Source organism: Lonchura striata, chromosome 2 (assembly GCF_050655825.1).
Source record: "Lonchura striata isolate lonStrDom1 chromosome 2, ASM5065582v1, whole genome shotgun sequence".
Taxonomy (NCBI): domain Eukaryota; kingdom Metazoa; phylum Chordata; class Aves; order Passeriformes; family Estrildidae; genus Lonchura; species Lonchura striata.
The window spans coordinates 25,091,868-25,119,858 of record NC_140704.1 but is presented as its reverse complement, the minus strand read 5'-3'; the positions used below and the strand labels follow the sequence as shown (position 1 = coordinate 25,119,858).

At 41.8% G+C, this 27,991-nt stretch overlaps 1 protein-coding gene across 21 annotated transcripts in view; it reads right to left on the bottom strand.

Annotated features, from left to right (window-relative positions):
* The window catches only part of DYNC1I1 (dynein cytoplasmic 1 intermediate chain 1), a 184,051-nt gene that overhangs the window by 15,336 nt on the left and 140,724 nt on the right, over positions 1-27,991 (bottom strand). For all 21 annotated transcript variants that reach the window (XM_021538380.4, XM_021538382.4, XM_021538378.4 and 18 more), the window contains 4 exons: positions 25,108-25,241; positions 22,495-22,639; positions 8,972-9,112; positions 2,720-2,845 (listed from right to left, as the gene is read on the bottom strand). In XM_021538380.4, the coding sequence (XP_021394055.1) occupies positions 2,720-2,845; positions 8,972-9,112; positions 22,495-22,639; positions 25,108-25,241 (546 nt within the window). The remainder of the gene's footprint in view (positions 1-2,719; positions 2,846-8,971; positions 9,113-22,494; positions 22,640-25,107; positions 25,242-27,991) is intronic.

The window sequence follows — 27,991 nt, the reverse complement described above, 5'->3', positions numbered from 1 at the left end:
TGATCTAATGTGACATTTGGAACAGCCACAAGCAAACAAAGGTTTTTAAAAGGGTGCAGTAGAAGTGGAGCATTAACAATTTTGGTGAATGTATTTAGGGTCTTTGTAAAGTGGCCTGCTGACTTTCTAATGCAAGTAATCACACCCATCTTCCCAAATCAGGGAGATGTACCTTCAAAAAAAGTGGATGCTACTGAGTTATCAGCTAGGCAGAGATGAGTTCTTCCAGTACTGAGACCTTTTCAGAAGCTGATGTTGTAGGAGATGAGGAGAGTGCTGCTGCTGAAAGGTCAACTTTCACAGCTCGGTGTCAGGATTTGCAGCAGTGCTGGGTCAAACAGGAAAGTTAGCTGCTGCTGGGTGCTGTACAGCCCAGCTCCCAGACCCTTGACCCCAGCTATGTGCTCACTCATCTACTCCCACATGAGTCATTTCATGGAGAAAAACAGCCCAAAGAAAACAAAACAAAACAAACAAATAAATACTTCTCTACTGATCTGTCTCTGCACAATGTGAGTGGTGACAAGCCCTTTTACCTACACAAAAACTGGGCAGCAAGGGATTTGGATAAGGATGGCTGGCAGGAGAAGAACTTTTCCTTTTAAACTGTCAAGACCAACCCAATCAGATCCCAGAATCACATCCTTACAAAAAGGACAGTCAAAGGAGGACCCCAGCTGAGCCAAAAACTGGCCAGTGTCTGCACGGTGAAGTAAAGCAAAATCCTTAAAGGCTGCCATATTTCTGTACCAGACACTTCCAAGGGTACACGCACTGGGAATCCCCCACGCATCACTCCTGAAGACAGCTAAGGACAGAATCTCTCTTCAAAGATCTCTTTACAGACTGGCCTACAGGCTTAAGGACCCAAGAGGCTGCTACTCACTGTACCTGCCCTTGGTTCCAGGCTATTGATCTGCAAAGTATTTCTGTCTCACCTGAGGCTTTATAGTGAGAACAGTTGGGCTACAGAATATATGAGCACCCTTGTCTTTTAAACCAGAAAAAGGCACTAACAACACAGCAGACCCAGCAGTGCTGCAGACCAGATGACCTCTCTTAAATTTCATGCAGGAATTACTGCAGAGACTGATACTGCCTGACTGAACCAGGCGACAAATTAATGAGTTCCTTCATTCATTACAGAAGAGCAGGATTGGCAATGGTCTCTCAGTAGCCGTGTGGACAGACATCATTGGTTTACTTAAGCACATATGGAGCTGAGCTGGAGACACTGAGGCTCTGCAAGGGCAGGGCATGCAACATCCCTGAAGCAGAACTCTTTATGTACACTGAACTGAACTCACACAAATCAATACTGTTGAATGACTCTTTTCTTTTTCAAGTAATAGAAGCCTGTCTTTCTTTTTTATTTGAGTGTATCGCTATGACTCATTTTGCAAGATGACGTGTTATTATACACAGGAAAGGTAAAAAATGTCAATATTGCTATTTCTGCAATTCTGCAATATCTGCAATTCCGTATTTTCTTCTGGGTGATCTTGCAGGAGTGAATAGTCCTATGAATGATTTGGTGTATGATATGCAAAAAGAGACATTTCTACAGCCTGTCTAGACTCTCAGACAAGATCAGACTGTGCTATCATCAAAGACATTTCCACAGCCTTTTGTATCACTTGAAAGACAGAACAATCATGCAAAATGAAAAATAAATAAAAACAGCTGACCTGCCAGTGTCACAGTGGAAATCTGAGCACAGTAACCTTAGACAATTTAGAGATTATGCTAACAACATGGCAAGAAGTTTCAGCAAACATTTGTGAGGAAGGGCAACTCCTGCACTAGCAAATGAAATCCAAAAACATTGAGTCATGCACAAGCAATTTTGCTATGGGCCATAAAATCACTTTATGAGAGTTACAGATAATTCTGTATGCATTCTATAATGTTTTCCTACTGTGTAGAGATGGATATCTCAGTATCCTATCACAGATAATGATGGAAAACAAATTCTCTACATAAAAGCTGATTGCTCAGAGATTCACCGTTACCTGTTCCAAGGGATTGTAATGCCAATGGAACACTTTTATACTGCATTCATCAGCAAAGAGTTAGATTCATCACTGCCAAACACACTGCAGTTCAGATGCTTGTTATAAGATGTAGCAAGGTGAATTGAGAGCAGCCTTAGACACAGAATATGCAGAATAACACATGCCCCTACTGTCCTTCAAAATTACACCTCTCATTTCCTCCTGTTAGTACTCATCTTTTGCACTTATTTGGACATATGAACCAGTATCAAAAGAAGAGATACATTCTATGCATGTCATGCTGACAAAAACTTACAGCAATAAGCCAGTCATAAAATAAGAGATATTGGAGTATAAAAGATGAACCCTTTAGAACCAATTTTAGAACAGCACTGCCTCTTTTTGCACCTCAATTTTTTCTTTATGTTCTTTTAACTTTTTCCAAATGTACCCACAGGATCATTATTAAAAAACAGCTCGAAAAACACTGGAAGCTTTCAAAAGAGACTTCTCTCATGAGACTTCAACATGTTAACTCTTCTGCAAGGTAGCTTTACGATTAACACACTGTTGGCAACCAAAATGCAATGAGGACTCCACTGAAAGAGTAACACAGATTTCTTTCTTAAACTTGGATGTGGCAGTCTCCAGGAGGTGAGCTTAAAAACAAAACACAAAACCCCAACGAAACAAACAAACCACAAAAGAATCCCAACAGAAGATACCTCTCCAACATCATAGACCCAGATGCGGCCTTCTGAATCACCAACTGCAACCTCCTTCCCAGCCTGGGCCCAGCGGACACGGTTGAGGGCAGATGCTCCTTCTATGGTGACACTGGCTGTGGGAACCTGTTGAAACAGTAAGAACAGGAGGGACAATAAAATCACATTGCTTACAAACCCAGGGGTTAGTTTTGAATGTCCTGGATGAGTCAAAGTCCCTCAGCATTGCTGGAAGAAGCAAACAACTCTCATTGGGGTGAGAAAAAAAAAAGCAAAAGGTTTCATTGTTTCTTTGATGATGTGCTAAAAAGAGTGAAGAGTAAGAGACTGCTTGGAGGGAACAGTAAGGAGCAGTAAGTGAAACCATGTTTTCCCCCTTAGCCCTGGAAACATGCAAAACCAGATCTTTTTTCTCAAAAGTCACTAACATGGCCAAGAACCAACAGAAAGCAAGATTTGGCTTGAGTACTGGCCTGGCTTCTGACTCAAGCCCAGATAACCTGAGAGTCAGCAGACACATCTCTGTATTCATGCTGACACATCCTTTGAAACCATACTCACCTCTGTGGCAAGATGCAGAGGTTGAAACTTAGGTATTCTATCAGAAAAGTCCTGAGCTAATCACTTTAGAGTGAGAACATGGCAGAAGTGAGAACAGCTGAGCTGACATTTTGGAACTCCTACAATACATTCCCACAATTCTCTTTTACATCCCCAGGACATTCTGCTTTAAATGGATGCTGTCTAATTCCTAAACTCCCTCCCTGCCCCAAGTCAACCAATTTAACAGGTGATCTACAAGAGTAGATAAAGATAAATATACAAGAACACAAAGATTCTGGTTAATGTGTGGGATGAATAAAGCAATGAACATGATCTCAAGAGAAGTATTTGTCATCTACACTGGAATGAGGGCATCAAAAGATGCTGCAGGAGGAAGGAATTGTGTGGGTGTTTGTCCCAGATAGGTGGATCACCCAGTTGATTTAGGTCACCTCATATGACAAATGACAGTAACCTGCAAGCCTACTAATGCTCCACCCAGCTGCCTTTAATAGGAGAGAACCTGCCTGAGCAGGAGTCTGTAGCTTGGCGTAACAGTCTTCCAAACAAGGCTTTTTAGTTTCAGTGCCTTTTAGGTCATGGCAAATGGGATAGGTTAGCTGCTAAACAACTCCTCTACTGCATCCATCTGGTGGGAAAAGGTTTTGGTAACATTGCGAGATGACAAAGGAGTGACCCAGGATCTATAAACGGGCATAGAATGGAGAACAGTCCAGGTTAAGAAGAGGTAGCTGGACAAGAACCAGAGTCCCAGCTACTCTGAGAGGAGTGACAGGTACTCCTTCTGTCCTCACCGGCAGTACAGTGCAGCAGAAGCAGGAAGAAAGCAGCTCGAAGGTCATACTAAACCCTGGTCTGAACACTGACAAACTGGCAAGATTAACAAAACCAGTACTTTGCTGACTTCATCTCAGTTCTCTGACTGTGAGAACCGAGACAGGTCTAAAGATCCTGAAGAAAAAGAATTTTAAAATTAACACTGTACAGCTCCTCTGCCAGTCTTCTCCTCAGCCCTAATGCCTTCATTGTGTCACACCAGATGAGTGAGAGCAGGAAGCCAAACCTCTGCAGACTTGCTGAGAGTCTTGTTGCAGCCCCTGCACTGCCCGCAAGGACCGGGAAGCCACACTGCTTCCCTTGACTCTCCCCCTGGAGGCTCCCTGCTCCCCCCCACCAACCCTGACACCAGGCTGCCAAACCAAGTGGCACCTCAAGTGCAAGGATTCTGCCACAGCTAAAGCATCACCTCCGCAAAGGGCTTCACAGTAGTGTCCTGAGCCCCACAAGAGAAATGCAGGAGGATTTTGTTTGCAGAATGATGAATGATGTAGAAATAATGCTGGATACCTATCAGAAAGCAGATACCATCCTCCCTCCCCCTTAGGAAGACCTTCAAATGCAAATAACTACTCATCTCCCCATTATGCAAGGCCTAGGTCCTGTCCAAGGCAGAACTACCCAAAAAAGCTGGCATGCACTAACTCCTTGTCCCAGGTCTGTTACCTAAGAGGAGTCAATGGCCTTAAGCTGACCTGGAGTCATTGATCCATTTTAAAAAATCACAGTAGAAAACAAGCAAGTTTTAGTACTGTAATCATGGATTTCTGAGAAAAAAAAAAAAATCCAGACAAAGTTAATTTCTTAACATTTGGGAATGGGTTTTTTCTAACAGCTAAATGCCACATTGTAGAAGACTAAGCCACTAACCAGCTACGTTTCTCAGAAAACTGCAGATCACAGATACATGTTTCATGTACAAATATACCCTGTATATTTTAGGCATTGAATTTTCACAAAATCTTTCAGGAGGCTGTAATACGTAACTCTAGAGCAGGGGTTTGGTTTAGGTTTTTGTTTTTGGGGGTTTACTTTTTTTTTGTTGTTAATACAGCATTCTTTCAGTGTTCCACATAAAAATAATCATGAATGCCACAGACACAAGACACAACCCATACTTTTTTCAAAACTCAGTGTTTTTGAAAACTCCTGTTACTAATCCACAAAGCTATCCAACAGAATAAAAAGCAATACTGAAACAGTCTTTAAAAATCCAAAGAAAAAACCTTTTCTCTAGTGATACGGAGAGAAATATAGTTAAACCACACTGTCTTAAAATAGATTTGTCTGCTTTCGGTAGTGATAGTTTAAATTACACATGCCTGTTTTAGATTTCAAGGTAAGAGTTTATTTATAATGGTAGCATTATGTTTTTAAAATCACTTTTGAAATACCTTATAAATTCTCTGAAGCTGGTGCTTGTCAGATTTTAAACAATTTTGAAATGAAATTTTAACAGATAACAGATTAAGAAAGATGCAGTCAGAAAAGCCTGCATGATAGAAATATAGCTTTTTGTTATTATTTTTATTGCCTACATAGTGTCAAAACCTGCTTGCAAATACATCTGCTACCTGTTTCTAGATATAGACACCACCTTCACACTTAAAAAGCTAAGGTATAGCATGCAAAAAAACCTGAGAAACATCTGAACAGGATACAACAGAAGAAATAAGCAACTTTTTAAGTCAGTTTCATATCAGCTCATACATAAATAAGACTCATCAAGTACGAAGAGATCTTCTCCAATCTTGATAAAAAATAAATGTTACGGATACATCAGTAATAAATCAGCATTTGCTATCCTGAAGCTTTTTGCAAACCTCACTACACTGATCCATAAAAATAATATTCAGTTTGCAAAAGAATGATGGAGTAGTGATCTTTTTCTTTTTGACTTTTCTAAAAATATGCATTTATCAGATATAAAATAAAATGTGATGATTTTCCTTACTATTACAAAAATAATTTCTGATATGCAGAAATAAACATGAAGTACACCAATAACCTTGCAACTTTGCAGTGAGATTTTGAAAATAATTGTTACACTGATTAAAGCCTTGGTACAGTCCAATGATCTAAGTTATTTGGTCAGAAAGCATCTAGCTCTCAGGAAAAACATTTTTAATAATTACCGAGAGCAACACGAGTGGAAACTCTGCTGCGATTCAAAAATTTGAAGGTAGCATATTGTAACTAAACCCACGTGTTTCCTTAATTGATTTTCAAAATGATACCTAAATATTAATGTGGCTTATTTCCCAAATTAAACAAAGCCAGGACTCATTAATAACAATCACATCTGCTTCTTACAGAGATTTTTATCAATAGCTAGCAGTTAAACACAGTAATAGACTTGTCATTTTTACTGTCTTCAGAAATACTTTGACATCACATATCTGACATCTAAAAGTAATAACGATCTAAAAAATAGGTGTTTCAAGATCTCTTATTACAAAGGCAGAAGTGCTGACAAGGAGTTTTTCTTAGCTGTGCAGACTTAAACAGCATAATCAATTACAGAAATCTGGAAAATTATTAGCTAATTATGATCTACCAGATAGAGGGTAAAAGTAAACAACGATCACTTTCATTTACGATGCTCAGAACTGTTTGCAGTTCTCTCTTCCAGAGATATTTTTGTGGCTTCTCCTGCATAACAAAATTTCACATCTATTCAGAATCTGCCAGTTTATCATTTATACTGATTTTTTTATTTGTTTCATCACTACTCAGTAAGGAAAGCAAATTATATTTCTGTGTCCAGAGACCCAAATTTGATCATCATAAAAACACAAAGCTCAGATACCATGGAAATAATTCCAGTCTGATCCTTACATGAGAGCTGATTTTGACCTCTCAGAACGGAAATAATTTGTGAAATCAGGGGGTGGCCTTGCATGCAGAATAAAAGCAGGATGAAGCTTGAAATTAATTATTTTTTTTGATGTTCATATATATTTATATGTAAACACACTGAAAGCAGCAGCGGTTTGCTACGTACAGCTTTATTATTGATGGGAATGGGATCAAGCAGTCCAGACTAATTTTTTGGAAAGAAATTATGGTCTCCTTGAGTAAAATGGCAAAACATCAGTTGATTTCAATTTCAGCCCTGGTACTTGGGGGGGAAGGTTTATTTTTTCTTCTCAGAATGCTGGGTTTTATGCTCTGTGTTTAAGCCTGCATTAATGAGAACACCTGAAGGATATGTCCCTCCCTTCCCAAAATAAATTCTTAGGAGACTCCTCCTGAATATCCTCCAGCTGTATGTGCTCTAATTAAAAAGGCTGCACTGCTTCCTGCTCAGAGCACTTCAAAAGGCCTCACTGCTCCCCTTGACAGTGCAGTGCCTGGTGCTGGTTCCTCTTACCTGTCCGTGCTTATTTATGGCAAGCACCACTCACTGGAAGCCATAAACTGCGCCCATATTTTACTCTGACTGAAAAGCATAGCAGGTTTATGTGGAAGGTGTATTAATGATCCAACTAATCTTAAAAAAATATTAATTAAAAATAGGGTATAAGGAGGAAAATACTGCTGCTTGCTCTTCTGTTTTCTCTTTTTGGGACATAAAAAGAAACTCGCCAGCTAATATGGGGCCTTTTATTTTTTTATAGTCTGTTCTTAGTTTTACATTGCATTGAGTAAAAACAAGGAAGACTTAGTGTGTGGAAAAATACTTCAATTTTTGTGCTTGAAACTGATTACTGGCCATCTAAGACTGACCTCAGGTGATGATAGGTTTTCTGAAAATCATTTCAGGGTAAAACTCAAATCCAGATAAAATGGTATCAATTTAAGCCTCTGGTGTTTTTAAAACTTTGAAATACTAAGAGGAAAAACCCGAGGTTTGGCATATTTAGGAAGATACTTTTTTTAAAAAAACACAGTGTTTATCAATCTCAATCTTTATTAACAGTGCTCTGATTAATCCTTTCTCACCAGTGAAACTCAAAGGCGAGACCTCTCCTTTCCAATGGTCCCCACTTTTTAGCTAATAGCGGTGAAAAGAAAAGGTAGTTATTTGCATTTTTACCTTTAAGTTCCACAGTAAAATTTAAACACAAGAAAGGGTGAGGGTGTAAAGCCCTCATGAATAACATGTTTGAGAGATACACTGTGCTTTTAAAGACTGCAGCAGGGTACCCAGCGACTCAAAGGGAGGATGTGAGGGGAGATGTAGGGGCACACGCTTGGTTTCTGGTCCTGGGGGCTTCCAAGTTACAGTCCCCAGAGAATGTGGCGCAGAGGAGAATAAATTCAGAGGGGGGGAAGCCTCCCAGTCCAACAGGAGCCCAGTCCCCGCTGGCGTCAGTGGCGGCGTGGCCGGGCTGCCAAGGTGTGACCCCCTGGGTTTGGGCCGGAATCTCAAACCTGGCTCTTGGGAGAGTCAGAAATGGGGCGAGGGAATAAAAAAAAACCCAAACCTACAGAACGGGCGCGGTTTAAAAGTACATCTTAAAATAACAGAGGGGAAGGAGCCTCCTCCCCGAGCCGGCACCGCGGCACTTAATTGCGCTGGCTTTGTGCCGGGGGTGCCGGAGCCGGCCCTCCGCCCCCGACAGGTACGGAGCGCACCAGCCCCGCCGCAGGGGAGGCGGGCGGGAGGGAAGGAGGGACGGCGGAGGGGGACGGGCGGGCGCCCCCGGCAGCGGGACCTGCCCTCCCGTCCCCTCCCCGCCCCGACGCCGGGCTGTGCCCGCCCCGAGGGAGCGCGGCGCCCCTCGGAGCCCCGGCGGGGAGCGCGGCCGGGGTGCCCGCAGCGCCGGCCCTCGCAGGGTTAAGGTCTCGCCCGGCGCCCCGCTGCCCGCCCGCCCGCGCCCTCGCACCGCCGCCGAGCCGCCTCACCTCGGTGTCGTTATTCAGGTTCCACAGATCCAGGCGCCCCATCCCGTCCACGCAGGCGAAGAGCGCGGGATGCACTGGCGACCACATGACATCGTAGACATAGTCGGCATTGTCTTCAAAGGAGTAGAGCGGCTTGTTGTGCTGTAAAGCAGAGAGCGGCATGAAGACTTCGTGGCGCTAGTGCTGCCTGGGGCTGTCTGGCGAGTCTAATTAAAAACTTTGCACATTTACAAAGTGTCATAAAACTTCCCCAGATGAAAGGTCCTCCGCGAAGGGCGGGACTGCGCTTTAATGGGGCAACGACTGTCCGGTGGGATAAATGAGATGCCCGGTGTGAGTGAGGGGTGTGGGACGCGCGGATGACGGGGCGGGGAGAGCGCCCGCTCCCGCCGCCGGCCGGCACCCCGGCGGCGGCAGGGGGTGCGGGGGGCGGTGCGGGCGGCGGCGGGCGCGGACACCGCTCCCGCCCGAGCGCGGCGCGCCGGCGGAGGCTCCGATAAGGATCGTGAGAGCGGCGGGAGCGGCGCGGCGCCTCAGCGGCCCCCCGCGCACCGCGGGCGGCGCCTGACACCTAGCGGCGGGCGGCGGCAGCGCACCCGCGCCCGGCGCGCTCCGCAGGGAGGGAGGGAGGGAGGCTGTCATCTGCGGCAGGCGGGGAGTCGGAGGGAAGTTAGGAAGTACACCAGGAATAAAGTGTAATTGTCCCTCATGAATTATTCATCGCATCTGGCTTGTCTTTAATTTTTGCATAATGGCTTCGCTAATCCCCGATCAATTAATGGAAAATGAAATTTGAATGATAATGAAAACTCCAGAGATGAAAGAAATTAAGTATTCTCATGGCTTATGACAGAAATCTAAACAATGGGACTTCTCCGAGGGTCTCCCCGAGTGCCTCCCTCCTCCTGCTGTTCCCTGCCGCGTCCCCGGCGAGCGCGGCCCGGCGGGACGGTCGCCCCCGGTCTCTCCGCTGTCCCGGGAAATGCAGCATCACTGAGCGAGCCGTGGAAATGTCCAGGTCGCACACGCAAAACATCTCGGTTGTGTCCCTCTGGAGTGCACCCTCGTGCATTTTACAAAAAAAAAATCCATTGTCCGGAGTGCCTCAATGCATCGCTGTGCGTTATTTTTCCAAAAAGTGGAGTGACCAATTGCAATTATTATATGGCTTTCCCCTCTAATTAATATTATTCATTTAAAGTGATAATGCAGTCGGTATTGGTGTGGTGTGTTGCTGTTGCAGCACTGTACTGTAAACAGTTCTGTAATATTTCTGGCCTCCACAGGTATCACAAAAAATTACTGGAAGTATTCAGAGGTTTAATTATGTTACTCTGTCATTTGAAAACATGCTGAAAATACATAGGGAAAATACATACATTCCAGAGGCTGGGTTTTCCTCTGCTTGAATTAATAAAAGATGTTTTGATTACAGGACAGGGTCTCAAATTTTCGTAACTGACCTAATGGGTTTTGTCCATTTCTTAAGACTAGCAAACGTTTTGTGTAACAATGAAATGAAATCAGAGCTTGACCTTATTATCACGAATTTGTACAACATTTTAATTTCTTTTCCTGAGCTGGAGTTTTGCAAAAGAAAATGAAAACATTACAAAAAAATATTTTCATTCCTGAAGAAGGTCTTTTTCTCCTATGTGTCACATATGTGTCTGCTTACTGTATTATCAGTGGAGTTACTTACATTTGTTAATGGAATTACTTAGCCTGTGCTAAGCTTTTCCAGGGTTTAGGGCCAAATGAACACCAAACTTTTGAAGAGGCAGAGGTATTTCATAGGAAATTTCAAAGTAAATGTTCACAACTGTGAGCTAGGAAATAGTGTTTAGAAAGAGCTACATGGATTCCCAATGCTGGATTTTCACTGAAAACATCTAATTTAGGTTCAAATATATCAAGTGTATAAATCCTGGTGGGCATTGAAGATAGAAGTATACCAAAAGAGAAAAAAAAAAAAAAAACCATCTGGTCAACTCTTAGATGGATGGTATTTTTCTTATACTTATATATGGAAAAAGCGCTGCACATATAGCACTTTAACATTTAATGTCATGGGAGAAGTAACAAAATTCCACAGAAGTTAAGGGCCTATTAAGGTATCAATCAATCAAGGGCAGATTTCAATCAGCATTTCCTTTTTGTCAGCATATCAAAACTTGTTTTGATCTTGAGCATGGTGCTTTTTAAATGTTTTTTTTTTTTTTAGTTCTGTTACGTTATTTTCTACTTCATGCCTAAAGACCAAGGCATTAGACGGAAGGGTCAGGAGATTTGGTGCTAGTCTATATCTTGCTGTACACATGTTGTGTAGTCTCTGGGAAATAGCTTTAGCTGATGTGCCTCTGTTTCTCTGTTATCAAAATGAAAACACTTTCAAGGTGCTGGGATTGGAGGTGAAAACCTCAAATACTGAAAATGAAATGTCTTTACTGTAACAGTGGATATATTCAGACAGATAGAAAGTCAGAGGGAAAGTGTGGACAACAGGAATTATACGGCTTTTGAGAAAGATCTCAGACATGCAAGGAATGGACACACAAATTAATGGAGCAGAATAGGGCATGGAGCACTGCAAAGAAATAAGAAATTGCAGCATTGTGAACAGCCTAACCAAAAGGCAAGATGAGCTGCTGTGTGGTTGGGAAATCAGGCAGTGGTAGAGGAGCTGAGCTACACCTTCATACTGCCCTCAGTATCACTGTCCTTCCAGCTTGACTAGCTGCCAGTGAAAAAGGAGAAAGTATTTCCCATACTGTCGTGTCTTCTTGCACTGTTTAACCAGAGAAGAACACAACAACTGCATATGGTCCATCTTGCTTCATGTCCTGTCTCCAATACTAAAAACAACTGGCCTTTTTAAAAGTTGACATTTCATCCTGGTCTGAGAGCAGTTATGTCGATTTCATTGTGAAGGCTCCATTTCTGAGTTTAGGTGTGTGTATAAATGTTCACAGGACTTCCTTACTGCCAGCCTGCTTCCTTACTATGGGCCCAGGCCTGCAGATCTTGTAATGCAAAAATTTAGGAGTAAGAACCTCTACTGATTGCTTCTAGAAAATGTTGAAATGTGGAACCATGTAAAGGTCACTTTAAAGCAGTTTTAAATTACCAAAACTTCAGACCTACACAATCCATAACTAGCATATGGCTATTATTATAAAAAAAATGAAATTTAAACTTGATGAGCTTTCATTCTTAAATATCAACCCACTCTGTTATTCTATAGAACAGAAGAAATAGTTTAAAGCAGTATCTCCAGAAAAACTCGGGCCAAATCTACTTATTACTGAAAACGAAGACTGTAGGGTGAAAATATGGCCCTCCCTAGAAATCAATGGAGTTTTGCCATTGATTCCAAAAGGACATGATTTGAGCATTTAGTGGAAAAAGCAAAAAGTCAATTCCAAGATATATGGGTTTTTTCTCATTTCTTTAAATATGTTATCAATCATTTATCCTCAGTGTTTGTTTAGAGTCACTGTTTAAGAGGACAATGAAGAGTGAATATTTTATGTACCCATTGGCTGTCTAGGAAGTAAGTCTTGTCTATGAAATAAGAAACTCACCTAAATAAATTCTACACTTTTATATAAAAGAGGGGTTTTTTTACACATATAAATTTGTCCAGTCTATTCCACTTATTTGCATAGAATTTTCTTTAATCCATGAGGCGCCACACATGAAGTAGCTAATTATCCATATAAAGGAATGTATACATATACACAGGTTTTAACTAGCATCTGACTTCTAAAAAGCCATGGAAAAAACTACTGGCTTTGCCCATTTCATGAAACGAGCATTTTTTTGCATGTTGCCACAATTTCTGTGGGTGCCTGCTCCTCTTAAAGGTACTTTCCTAGACTGTACCTTCAGCAGTACAGATGTGTGGTGACACCACACACTCTGCTGTCTCCACTTCTTTCTTTCTACTCAGTTGTCTTCTATTCTAAAGGTGATAAGCCAAACACCGTACTTCTGGCTCTCACCATATTCACAACAGCCATCAGTATTGGGCACTACTTGCAAGTTGATTCAAGCTGAATTTGTTCTCTAGGTGCACAGCAAATATGATAGATTCATTAGTCCTTGGCATAGAAACTTTCTGAACAAGCTAATGCTGTTTGTTTAGGCTCAAGCTCAGGCTTTCAGGCACTTGGAAAGAGCAGAGCCAGAGTGATCCTGAGCAGTGTCTGTTCTTCGGTTTGGCCCTTGAACAAAACAGGGAATAGGAGTTGGGAATGAGATGATCTTTACAGACCTTCAACCCAAACCGTTCTATGATTCTATGAACTTGGTCCCTGTGAGACAAGTGTTCTATAGTCTTTATAGATTAAAAAAATCCCGAAACCACAACATGCAAAATGATGTCAAAGAAAGACAGAAATAACACACAGGCAAGGTACAATCTTCTGTCTTTCTTTAAGAGTGTTGCAGTGTCATACTGACTAGATGATGTGAAAGAGACTGGGACAGGGCACAGCTTGTGGAACTTCTGCTCAGGATAGGATCTGAGCTTGTCCAGTGTTTTGTAGGCCCAATCTTCTCCATGTTGAAAGAGACCTCAATATTTTGCTGAATCCAGGCTCATTTCCCTTCTGATGGTGCCACTTAACCAGGCCAACTCAAAACATGCAGAAAGCATAGCAGAAAATAAAAGCTGCTGGGAATTTTGAGTGAAATACTCATCAAATTGACTCTACTCTGGTCTTGACCTTTCCCCCTTCAACAGTGTCCTTCCTGGGAGAGCAGCTATTAGCTGTTTAGGGTTACTTGTCCATACCTCTTACGGCGAGGAGCTCAGTCCTCTGCTCTGTATAAGGCTCTGCTGCTCTTGTAAGCCTTCATGTTCTCTTTTTGTTTGCATGGAGTCAAAGAGAACCTGGTTTTCATTCAGACTGACTGATCTCCACAGGAATTTTGCCAGTTCTGGACTACCATGTTTCTCCCAAATCTGTTTTCTAATAGTTACAGTGATCTAGGATTATCCAATAGCTCCTGCTTGGATGCTATACTTGTGGGCCTTGACTTAATTCAGTTTATGCTTATTTTTAAAAGTTACAGCATTCCCGGGAAATGTTACTAGATGTCATAAATCAGAGGCAGTAGTTACAGGTACATCCCTGGTGGCTCAGCAAAGCCTGTCTGCATTCTCCACAAAGGGTATCATTATCCTACAGACCCTAGTCCTATACAACTCACAACCTGTAGCCTGCTCCACCTTTTCCAGGACTAGCCAGACCTTCAAAGGACAGCAATGGGAAAGCAACAGGGTCATGTTCAGCTTTAGCCACCCAATGTCACTGGCAAACTGAGGTACCCCAAACTGCGTCACAAAGTCCTTTTTACCTGCCTTGAAATTCCTTCTGGCAGCCAGTTTCAGTGCTGGATTCCAGATCCACTGGCACTCAAAGAACATTTCACTGGGCTGTGACCTATCTGTATGTTGTGTCACTGTCAGATAACTACTAGGTCACTGACTAACTGCAGTCTAAACTGACTTGATTGGCAAGATAACAGGCTTAAGTTTTAGACTCAGTAGCAACAGGAGGAAAGAAATGAGTGTGGAAATGATCCCTACACTCTTCACAACCCTTTCGTTCAAGTGCTGTAGTGTTGTTACACTGATAGGGCTTTGGCATTCTAAAAGTCGCAGACAGACAAAGCAGAAAATGTTCACTTGTAGAAAGTATTGCTCTTGTAGAGATACCAAAACTGTTGCCTTTCTTAATTGTTAGTAATAAAAGAAAGTCCAATATTTTTGCATAAACATGTGGGAATTATTATGGATAGAGGAGGGGACAAAGGTAAGAGTGAAAGGAAAGGGGCTATGAGAGCAGACCAAGTCTGGAGATAACCTGATGATTACATATTTGTGGTTTCCTTCAAAGTCAAAGCGCCACAAGTGAGCATAAAAGTAGGAAGCAAAGGAAAAAAGGTTTAATGATTGGCACAGGTGGTTTTAATGAGAACTGATCTTAATGTCTAATACTATGGTATGAAGAAAGAATAAAAGAACTTGGAAAGTCAGACAGCACTTGTCTTTTAAGAGCATCAGAAATTCAAAGAGCAGAGCTTTTGAAATCTGTGGATATAGCCTGGAAGCTAGTTTTACTGACAGGTAAACTCCTTATGTGGTTAATCCTTCTTAACTCTTTAAGTACTCAGCAGAGGTGCAACACATGCTGGCAGTGCTGCTCTACTTCCAAAGTTCTCTTCTACCATGCCTTTGCACCTACCCAATGGAAAAAGATATTTTTATTTTCTAAAGAAGAAAAAAAGCAGAAAGCATGGCATGCTTCTTTACCACTGTATATTAGCTGAGGAACTATTTTCAGTGAGTTTGATATAAATGTGCATTATATACCAAATGTAAATTTAAGTAATTTAAAATATTTGCTTGCAATGGATTAACTTTAAAAACATCAGAATGTATGTAAAGCAGACTGGCTTACAGTGTTCCCCATCTCACTTTTATCCCTAGTTCCTGCTGGCCAGGCTGGTATATTCTTTTTTCTGCATTTTAGATCATCCAGTTTAATTCCTAATCTGGAGCCCCTCTTACTCCACAATTACAATAGTTGTGCCTATGGGTTTCCACTCTGTGAGGTTTAATATTCTCTGCTTCATTCACCCACATCAAACTGGAGGCAAGTGCAGACAGCAACACTGGAAAAGCCTATACAGGTATCTGCCATTTGTTCTGTATTTCCTCCGCCTGCTGACTTCATTGCTAAATGCTAATCAAGTTTTCCACCTCTTATCTAAAACACACTGTAAGAAAGACAATACTTTTTCCTAAACTACTAACTATGCATTTGTGTCAAAAGATTTGTTTAAAAATACTATTGTTTTCTTTTGGAGTTTCTACCTACTTCTAAAAATGGCTCAATTTCTTTTAAGAAGCTCAAAACACTATAGAAAGTCCTACTGTCCTTGCTTAGCAAACTGATTCATAGTTTCTGTAGTTCATACTCCTGCCTTTATATTACTATATTCCTGGATTCTTTTTCAGAGAAGCTCTTAAGGGACTTGCTGAAAATGATAAGCAAAGCATGTTGATGGAAGACTCACCAAATCTTGGTCAGAGGAAACACAGAGTGAAACACTGAAGGGCAGATTTGGTCTTCTACCTTCAGTTGTCATGCCCTTATATCCCACATAGGGATGGGACAAGGAAGCAGAGCTGGAGAGTGACAGATATGATTTGGAAGAAGCTGCATCGGTGCACTGGTGCTTTCCTGTCATGCAGGAGAGGCGCTGGCACGCACTGAGGTCCTGCACATAGCTCTGCTGGGGTCAGGGGCACTGTCCCCCTGCTTCGGGCCCCAGGTTGTTAAAGAGAGCTAGTTTGGCTCAAATTGCAAGGCGAGGAGAGGAGCGGGATAATGTAGCTGCGGTTTGGTTGGGTCCCACCCCTGTGATCCTGACAGGAACATTCAGTACGAGGCCCCTGAAAATTCAATTTTTCTTTTTAATGGAAAATGCTGCTTCATCGCAGGGTACCAGCCCAGCCTTGCGTGCGTGCTCAGCGAATTGCCAGGCTTTCGGGTGACCCTGCTGCTGCAGTTCAGCTGCCAGGAAGCAGGAGCACAAGGAGCACTGCAGGATGGCTGACACAGCCTGATGTTACAGCACTGTCTGCTAAACAGCCAAGATTAGGATTTGTAGCTGCTGCCACCAGGATGCCCGCAGAGCTTTCATGGGTCAGCAAGCAATGGTTTTGAGGCTAATTATTATTGAAGACAACTTCATCTTGTAGGACTTTGAACACAGCTCCCGTTCTTTTTTACTGATAACAAAAGTATTTCACGTGGCAGAAAAAGGATGGCTGCCTGAAGCAGGTGGGAGAAATTTCCATTAGAGAAGAAGTCCTGGGCTTTATATGCTGATAATTGTCCTGAAATGCTTCACTATTCCATGCGAGCTTGATCCTCCAGTGTAATTCTGCAACAGAACTGTCAGTGGGAGGTTTGCATTTTGATTTCAGGGAAAAAAGGAATGATGGCTTTGTTTTGAACAGATTATATAAGCTCCTGAAATCCAATTCTGCTTTCCATGTGCAAATAGAGCTTTCACTGCTACAGCTGGATTTATATTAGGGTTTTCTGAAATACAGTTTAGCCCACTGAGTTTTTAAAACTCAGTATTTTAGATGTTTTATTTGTGTGTGTGCCATTGTTCACAAAATGTATCACAAAAAAACACCGTGTTTCATGTCAGTAAATTAAGTATGTTGGCCAGCTGATGAATATTTTCCTAACACTTATCAAATATGGCTACACAGGCAACTGAAATCATGAGAAGTATTTCAAGTGAAGAACTTGGGACTGATTTCAAGCCACCTGACTTCACTTTGGTTTTGCTCTTTAAAATTACCTAGAAAATACTTTTTTTTTTTTTTTAATAGCTGGATGAGAGCCAGACCTCTGGCTCCAGAGGTAAAGGGCAAAACCTAAAAAATCCTGTCTGAACAGGCAACTCCACCCTCTTCCCCAAGTCATCTTGGCCTTCTGACAGAAAGTGTGCTCTGAAGCAAATTCATTCATTGCCTTGTTTTTGGATCAAATTCAAAATTCTGAACTCACACCACAGAGAGACCATTTCCATGAAATCCCAGCGTGCTATTTTATCGCTCTTTGTCATTCTCTGTAATCAAATAAAATTAACATTTGGACAGTGATCAATCAAATTAATAATTTTAATTACTTTTATCAAAGAGAAAAGGAGGAGCTTTGTGTGATAATGTATCAGTGAGGGAGACCATTCTAGTCAGGTATCCAAAATAAGAGGAGTGAAATTGTCCCTTGAGATAGACATTCCTCCCAGTCAGAGGGAGGAATAGTAAAGGATTCCACAGGATTCTGGCTGCAAATCAAGGCGCCTATGTATATGTGCATGTGGTATGGGATAAAGAGGCTGATTCCTTCCTGGTAGTGGTTTGGGAGAAGTCAGGATAAGAAGACAGACTTGGGAGCTCAAAAGTGCTGACATGTCTGCCAGTTTAGATATGGCCCGAGGCTGCCCAGATGCATGAAAGCCACCAAAAGCTACAGCCACTGATCCTCTGCCAGACTTGGGCTCCTGCATAGACAGTGGTGGGCAGGAATGGTGCTATCTCCAAGAGATGTCCAATGTATGCTGTATTGTTACTTCTTTCCAGTGGCTGCATAAGAAACCAGAGTGTGAAAGCTCTACATAATAAAAGATCCAGGAGGATCCAACTTCATATGAAGAGTCATCTAAAATGCCTTACATGACTATGTGAGAAGATATGGGCCAAATGTGACCATCAAGTAGTGCTCTGGTTCATTCTGCAACACCCTTTTCCATTACAGTAAATTTGGTCTAGAAGAGGATCTGATCAGATCCCATCAAGCAAGGCTTCTGGGGAAGGGCAGAGGTACCTGCCTATAGGAACACCACCACCACCACCACCACCACCACCACATGATTCTTTGCATTTTTCTAGAGGTAGGCTTCAGCTGGATCTTGGAGGAGATGGTGTTCAACTCTAGGTCAAATGAAAACCAGTGAAGTCTGAAGTTACATGCTGATAGGAAGGTATGACAGGTAAAGTAATTTGCTCCAAGAGACAGAAGGACTAGGTCATACTCAGGTTGCTGACAAGCACAGGGGCATAAGATACTCAGCGTACAGAGATGTATGTGAAGGCACATAGCATAGAAATGGGAATGTTTGTTGTTTAAAATATGGTTTCTCAAAAAAGCTCAACAGACTGGAACAGCACAGCACACCAGAAGAGAAGAGCAGCATGTGAGGAGCATAAGAAACAAAAAAGACAAAGGAGAGGGACGAGAAAGGCACTGCCATTGATGCACGTACTAGTAAAGCAAAACTGAGCATAGACACACAATGGATAGTCTGCCACTGAGGGCACACATGACCTCTGGCTCCATTAGACCCTACTACTGGTTATGTGGTGGCCCTATTACCAGTCTGCTCAGCTCTGAGCCCCCTTCTGATTTTGGCATTACTATCCCTACTTAAACATTAGGCAGAGGGAGACAAGCATGGATGGGGATACAGCAGTGTTGTTACAGTTATTCCATCTGAGTTATTACAGTTATTCCATCTGAGTTATTACAGTTATGCCCATCTGAGCATGACTTGGGCATAGGTGCAAGAGGAGAAAACTAGTCTTTAGTCCCCTCAGTGGAAGGGTAAGAGCTAAAGAAGGCATGTGAAGGATAAAAAGCTAACAGAATCCAGCTCTCTGTCCAGACCCTTATTAACTCCCCTAGCAGCAAACAGGACATCTCCTAGGCTTTAGCTGAAACCAGCTTATGTTTTGCTATGTTTTAACAATTCCAAGACAGCTTCCATCTCTTGACACAATATAAAAAAATTTGCTCTCCAAACAGCAATTGCTGTAATAATAACAATACTTACATTTCATTATTTAACCTCATGCTATTCATTCATGAGGATTAGTGTTTAATTAATTAACAACACTTAGCATTTCCACTTAGCACTTTACCTCTTCAAAGCATCATACCAACATTACCTAATTAAGGGCAGAGCTCCACAGACACTTCACATCAGGATTTCCCTTTGACAGCTCTGCACCTAAGACTTGCTCACATGGTGTAGCATGAATTCAAGTTGAAAGCCCTATTAACTTCATCAGGAACCAGGTAATGCCATGGTTATCAAGTAACTAACTATCTTTGCAAATTCTGTTTCTTTTCCTGTTGCTTCAGGTTGCTTGCCATTCACACAGGGATCTAATTTTTGGCTAATGTGATGGATGATAAAATGAACCTTGTGTTAGTGTTATTTACAAAATGCTTATTCATCCGCTAGTGAAAATCTTATTCCCAGTCACCTGGTTGAACTGCCTTTAGCTAGAAAATGTGTTAACCACAAAAACATTATAAAATGTAAAGCGAGAGTTTTTAAGGGAGACGGTGCTTTCAATCCATCAGTCAAATGCCTGCTATGAAAGTGCCTTTCTTGTAAGCACCCCAGGATGCTACACACCATCAATAGACAATATAAACACAAAGCCTTCATGGTTCACTTTACAATTGGACATTGACTCTGAACCTGTGAAACAGAAAGGAATTGAATTTCATGACCGAAGAGGATAATGTGCACAGGATTAAGTAGACAACACTGGTAGAAGCAGGAAAAAAATATGGCTTTAGATGCTGATAGGGAGATTAAATTTACAAATAAGAAACTAAAGGTAAAAATCAATTCCAACTAAAATCTTGTTAGCTAGCAGAAGCATTTAATACTTTATATCAATTCACTATTTTTTTTTCAGAGCCCACCGATTGACTGAGCCTAGACTATGAGAACTGAACAAAGAGAGCCTTAAATATGTAGTAACTCCAGCCAAAAAAATTATTCAGACAATATGGAAATAAACTTCTGATGCAGTTGAATGGGGAGAAAAAGAAAACATTCATCACAATTCAAGAACTTGTCTAGTGTCTCAGAGAATGTTTTTTCACACGGCAGTGGCTGGCAGGGCAGCTGCTGCTCAAACCTGCTCCAGAAGAAAGTGAGTGATCCAAAACAGCAATGCAGCTTCCAGCTCTGAGCGGTGCTGTGGTGTGTCACATGCACATCACAGCTCGCCCAGCTCGGTCAAACAGCTTTCTCAGGAAGCCCCTCTTGCCAGATGAGCCACAGCTTGATAGATATCAGAAATTTAAATGGTTTGGTTCTTTGAAAACTGATTTTCTTGAACAAAATCAGACCCACCACTCTGGCACTGAAATATTCCACCAGGATAAATGTGGATTACTATCTGCAGCGTCTTTGTGCCCAAAATGTGCTGTGTTAGTGTTACTAGTAACTTCTAAAATCCCAAGAGTTTAAAATAAAAATCAGGCTTTATTATCCCTTAATGCAATTTCATTTAAGCTGCAGATGAATGAGACCCTTATTGCCATATTCACCCTCACGCTGACAGCTAAATACCAATCCAAGACTTTTCTGTACGTGTGATTGGAATTCAATACTTGCCTTTCATCTTCCCTGCACTCCCCACAAATTCTTCACCCCTTACGAAACTTCAGCATTCCCTTGCTCCCAAGGGAAGTCACCACTGCCCAGGACTCCCTTGTGTCACACACCAAATGGCCTATCTAGCCCCAGTGAGCCAACATCTAAGCTGCCCATCCCTTGGCTATCCTGCAGCCTTTTCTAAAGTTTACCACCTAGGAACCATCCCAGACCATTCCAGCCTGCCCATGTCCACTTCTCTGGATTACTTTTGCATTGGTTAAGGCTGAGTCTAGTGATGTATAAAATTACATGTGAATTAGGTAAATAATTTCTCATTATGAGTTTCCTGAAGTGTAATGCTCAAGACAAAACCAACAGCTGTGGTCATTGCTGATTAGGAAAAGATACCTGTTAATTAGCACACACATTGGATCAGGCCATTAACAAAAGCATTGGGAAGCTGCTATGGAAGCTGATTCAAGTTACCATCTAGGTAACTGCTTCTTTTCCACCACAAGGCTGTCACATGAGCCCTTCTGATCACTTTCATATTTACATTTGCTGTGCATCTGTTCTAGCATCTCCAAGCCCTGATGTCTTGGAGGAATACATGCTGAGATACTTCCTGACTGTGGTCAGCTTCCAGTACGGGAACTCTGCTGGGTGCAGCTCAAGATGTGAACCAAACGCAGACATAAAATCAACTGGGTTAAGGCAGGACCCTGACATTTGGAAGGCAATTCTCTACTCTGGTGTATAAAAAAATAAAGTTAAATTACTTATACAGTTAGGATTTTACATCTCATTGTCCTGTTTCACTCAGCCTGTATGATACATCAGGTTCATCTGTTTAGTCTGGCCCATGGAGTATTGGGGTTTCAAAGTTCCACAGGACTGTGTCATTTCTGCTGTTCTGCTGCTCTCTTTGAAAGAGGTCATGGACAGACAGCCAGATAGAGCAGTCAGCAGCAAATCCCTGGTGGTCAGAAATGTAAGTTCCAGCATGTACTTCCTCCTGCTTCCAGTGTCTAATGTCTTGGGACATTTTATACCTTTTGGCTATCACAGCATCCTCCAGCAGTGAATTTCACAAGTGATATTGATTGCACTAAGTTGTATCTGCACTTCCCCTGTTGCTTCATCAGAGGAAAGTGTTCTTGCTCCTGCACCACCACGGTGCATAGTATTAACCTTGCAATTTAGCCTGCACAGGGAGTGCTGAATGGATTGTTTGATGGCTGGGGGTACAAGACATCCTCATCTCCTTGTCTTGTGAAACAGCTCAGCACTAGGGTTAGTACTGAAATGAAGGCCCCCTAAAAGGCAACGTATGCTCCAGGGCAAATATGATTGAGATTTATTACACTAGCTATATATGTTACTTACAATTCTATCACTATGCTCATTCTAACCATAGCCTTTCAATTAATTGGTTCTTAGGACTTGATAGACAGTATTAAAATATTTCTGACAACGGCATTTTCACAAGTAGAATTACTTGTCCCAGCCCAACTTGGATTTCTTACCTTTGTGGTCCACAATTTCACTGTCCAGTCAAATGATGATGTGACGAAGAGATGAGAAAAGTCTATTGGACCCACTGCCATATGACAATTGATTCCTGTGACAGGTCCTTGGTGGCCTTCAAAAATTTCACCAATGCCAGCTTTACTGCAGGAAGAAGAAGGATTTACATGCAGAGAGTGATTTACCATCTAGTGTTTTAACATAACTTTTCTTTATTGTTAAGGTCCTGTTTCCTTTTAAAGCTCTATTTAACCTGCAAATCTCTCTCCTTCTGCTAAGGACTTTGCCTGCAGAGGTTTACTCCAGTGGGCAAAATTAATACTCAGAATTGAGCACAGGGAGAATTTGTCTTACTTCTGAAGACTTACCTTACTGACTTCTACATACACTGTCTACTCCTGTAGATCGAAATAACATTTCTGTATAATTATAAAATTCCAAATTGTAATTATACTATAGCTTATGCCTCTGAGTAAGCCATTATCACAAGGAATAACCATTAAAATAAAAATGCAGATATGTTGATGACTTATCATGGGCAATTCTTTTTCTCTTAGATCTCTAAGATAACTTTTCACAGCAGTCAATCAAGTCACTAGGGAGCAAATGCTTTTTCACAGAAAGTGAAGTAACTGATCCTGTGATCAGGCATCATATAGTCATTACTTTGAACAAGGGGAGATGTGCATTTCATCAGCCAGAGGCTGGAATAGCTATTAGGAAGGAAAAGTACAACGCTGTGTAAGATGTGCACAGTTTTCTTCTTCCTGGAAGCAAATGATGCCCGATCAGTTGTCAGTGCTGTCTCACAGTGTACACAGAAAAGGGAATAAAGAAATTACCCTTTTAGCTAGATTATATAAAAAATGCAAGTGGGAGAATATAAATTAAAAATAGCCACAGCTCTGATGAGCCTGACAGCCCTGTGTCAGTGGGAGTACAGTGTACTGAAAGGAGATATGGAGCTGTGCCAGAGGAAACTGGTCCCTCATCCAGCTGGTGCAGTGTCCCCCCACCTCTCCTGTGTGGACAGTGTGGCTCCACTTATGTTCCCCTGCCAGACCTCACAGCATGTGCTGGAGCAGGGGCCAAGTCCTGCAGTGCTGGACACAAAGGACACCTCTTATTTTATCCCAGCTATCTGCCACGTAGTCAGTGGGGTAAGAGGAGTTCTGGAGCACTGAGAACATCCTGGGTGTCTGCTGTGCTTTGACACAGCTTTTTCCAGAATGACATATGGCTCTTCACTGTGCTGGCCTGAAGGACACAGGAGCATCTGGAAGTAAACCAGGGATGATAGCAAAAGGCTCCAGGAAAAACAGGAAGAAGCAGAAGAACTTTTGTCAATGGTCAGTAGAAGGGTTCTAAAAAGGTGTGGTAAAAAGAGGATCTGGCACCTTCTTCCTCTTGTGAGGAACAAATCAGGCAAGTCTGAAAGTTCAGAAGTGAGAAATGCCCTTGGGCATGCTTCGTTCATCCAAGCAGCCTAAGACTCATTCAAACCATGAGCTGCCACACAGCCTATCTGTCCATGCCTAAATAGACACAATTTTGCAACACTGTCAGCAGTCAGGCTAAAATAAAAATATTAAAAAATTAAAAAAAAACATTGAACGAAACATATGTAAAACAGTGTTTATAAAACATTTGGATGTGTAATAGAAGCCTTACTGTCTTAAACCACTGTATCAGTATCTTTTTGGTCAACATAAACTCAGAATATGATAATATGAATTCAGAGAACATTGCGTACCACTGGCAGGGATGAGCTCCAAGTCTGTCAGTGGAAAACCAGGCTTTTGTTCTTTACAAAAGCCTTTCAAGTTTCCCAGAGATAAAACTACTACTGGAAGCTAATAGAGAACACTAGCATCCTGCAGGTTTGCAGGGTGCCAAACATGGAACTTGCAGTATCAAACTACAGCCTGGGTTATATTATGCATGACCACAGTGTGAGAGAGCACAGGATTCTCTAGAACCCATGTGGCACACTGTGAGTGCATCTGTGTTATTAAAGGAACCAGGCCCATGGTGGCTTTTCTCTGATTTATCCCTGTGGAGACTGAAGATGGAGTTGAGAATGGTAAAAAATAAAACAGATTACCAACTGATATTGGTTTGGGCCGGATTATCCTGCAACAGAAGTGTCTCCTAGGGCTTCATCTGACCTGTGCAGACATAGATACCTGCATCTCAGCTAGGTGTATAAACCTGTACACAGCTGTGCAAATCTCCATCTCATCTCATCATCTCATCTCATCTCATCTCATCTCATCTCATCTCATCTCATCTCATCTCACAGTGAGAAAGAGGCACTTCTGAGGGCCCAGCCATCTCCTCTCCAGGCACACTACTGAAAAAGGTAAAGGAAGTCAACCTAAGAGTAATCATTGCTCCCCACCAGCTACACAGGGAGCCTGGGGTAACTGCCCCAGTGTAAGAGGCTGTAGAAAAGATGCTCAAAGTCGGGGAGCTCCTGTGCTAGTCACAGGAACAGTACAGACATTGTTAATCCAGGAGAAGAAAACACTGAACACTCTTCACACACACTTGGCTATCTCTCATTGACACAGATACACAATGTTTTATAAGTACAAAATGCTGAACTTCACCTTCCATGGCGACAGGCTGTGTAGACTGTTCCCTCTTCACTGCCCACGACAAAGTTATTGACATCTCCGGTTGGGAAAGCCATTCCTGTGACCGCCACTGGTTTGGACTTATTGTATACCAGCTCCATGCTCTCCTACCAAAACAGGTTTTGTTATTATGTTGGAATCCTCCTTTTGTTAGTCTGGGTTGGGTTTTTTTAAAAACTGATACTTAATATATGCTACCCCATGTAACACTTCTAAATATTACATGGGGTAGCAGGAGAAGAAAATGAAATCATTTGACCCCGTCACAGGATTTTGGTTTCTACATAAGGTGTTGTAAGAAGATGCAGTGTCACAAACCAGGATGCGCCTGACATCCCCAGTGCTGTCTGTCACACATATGAGACCGGAAGGAAGGCACTGGTCTTTTCTGCATCATCTTAAATCAGCCACAGATGACAGCTAAGAATTTAAAATCTAATGGTGCAGAAACTAAAGATAATACCTTAATGGTTACATTTGCCAGCCTCAGGCTTTAATAAATCATGCAATACCCTTCTATTTATGTTCTGGAAATCAGTTGTCAGGAAGCATTTGCAATATCATGTGCATGTGAGGCATTTACTTCACTGTGTCATCTGTGCCTTTGCAAAACAAAATAAAAAAGTTGGGGTCCTGTCACTACCACCAATCTAAGCATTGCTTTTCAGGGATTTTCTGAGGTAACCATAAACACTCCATCTAGACTCCACCACCAAGATACAAACCAGCAGGAATGTCTTCTGTTTTCATTTGGTAGTTATATTTTAAAGTAAATCAGCATGCCCATTTTTGCAATTGGAAATAAAATAACCGTGCAAATTTGTGGCTGTTGCAAGATGTGTATGCTTTGAGCAGATTTTGCACAACTTTTTAGTTTTTCAGCCTAAATAGTGTAACCCAAGAATCCACAAAAGGCCTGAATGATTTCACCATTTTCATCTTCAGCTATTTAAGTGGTTATATTCTCTATGTTTAAAAGGCCTATGCTGCTGTTCTTCTAGGGCCAATGCCTGTACAGTTTTTCTCAAAAGGGCTTTTTTGCTGTAAAGAAAATGGGTATCTCTGTGAAAGGAGGGTGATGCAAACCCACAGAGAAATACTTCTGCTTGGTTTGTGCTTTTCTTTGAAATAAATTTGGTCCTATTATAAAGGCAAAACAAGGCATGGAAAATGCTTTGGGAGACCACCCCATATGTCTGTAAACATGTGGGTGAGAGAGAGAACAATTCTGTGAATATGGGAAAGAGACCATGTATTTTTGTTAATACCTTCTGGGATGAGATTATCATTTAGTGTCTCTGCAGAGACGTGGCCATATTACTGTGGTGGATGCTCTGCTCCCAGCGCCCACACCATGACTGTACACAAGTGCTCTGGAGCTGTGTCTTTGGAAAGTTTCAGACTGACACACATCAGCAACACTTTACTCCTCCCAGTTTAAAGCTATGGCACGCAGCTTGATGTCAAGTCCTGTGCCTCTCTTTTCTAGATCACCATGAGCCATGTGCCAGACTTCAGTGTAATGTAGGGTGTGTTCCCATCCTTGTTGAGAGCCAGATTTGGAGCAGGGAAATTCCATTTGAGTGATGAGATACTGTAACTCAGATGTTCACAGATCTGTGCTTCAGGCTTTAGTATTCCAGTAAATGAATATGCAGGGATGGGGTTTATCTTCTTGATGTTTAGATGAGAAACTGCAGAAGGCACTAGAGTGCCTGAACATAGATGCCTGGGCCATTTCAGATGCCTCCATTTCTACTGAAGAAGAGTATTTTTTTTTTACACTGTTGCCTTACATGAGCAATGTAATGTTGAAATTTGAAGCTGGTCTCCCTTTGAGTAGAGGAGTAGATGTGATGACTTCCAGAATCCTCCTCCACCCTAAGATAGGACAGTTCCATGTCCCAGGGTGGGTATCTGAAATGGCTTTTCACACTTGGATGGGATGAGTCACCCTCCAGAAGTACCAGCCTCTCTCTATCTCAGCGGTACACAAAACTTGAACTTCTAACTTAGACTTGACACATCAACTTTTAGATGGCAGAGGTTAGGATAGAGGAGTCCCACCTCTTGTGTCAACACTGAAAAGCAAAAATTCAATAGTAATTGCACATTAGTGCATGATTAATGGAATCATAATAGGGAGTTTCTATGCAGCATTTTGAAACAAGATCAGATCCCATGATGCTTAGTAAAAATTATATATTTTTTTTCTAAGAAATTGTGTATAAAAATGAGTGATGTATCGGAATAGAAAATGTACTTCTTCAGAAGATAACACTTAAAAGATGCTTTCTGTATACCTTTTTCAGCATTGGATTCATTGTTTAGTTTCCATTATTATAATCACTAGTGGTTTGGGCAATTTTCCTGTGTTTCCTTTCATTTCTGATAAAAAGGAGAGGAGGTGGGGGGAAAGACAATAGTAGCAAACATTCCAGAGGGGGAGAATTAGTTCTAAAACTTTTGATTTGCATTGTTTGTTCCTTTGGCTACTGAAGGCTGCCAGCAAAATAAGTTTCTGAGTTTCTGACTGCGCAGGGGAAACCTACAGTGCCTAGGGTGTGTTCAGCAGCAGTGCAATCTAGTCCATATTTGTTAAACAATGCTGTAGAATAAGTGCAATTTATACCACAGGCGACTTCTGTAATTACCATGCTTTAAAATGGACTATTTCATTTTCACTTGAAACTGACCTATGTATTAACGTATTACAATAATTACATGATTTGTGGTAAAGGAAATGGGGTTTGGCTCTTAGCAGAGACTGCTGGAAGCAAGCTGTACTCTTTCAAGTGCATCCATCGGTTTTAGTTTGTATAGGATGCAAGATTTTGGCTTTTAGGAGCTGTGTTCC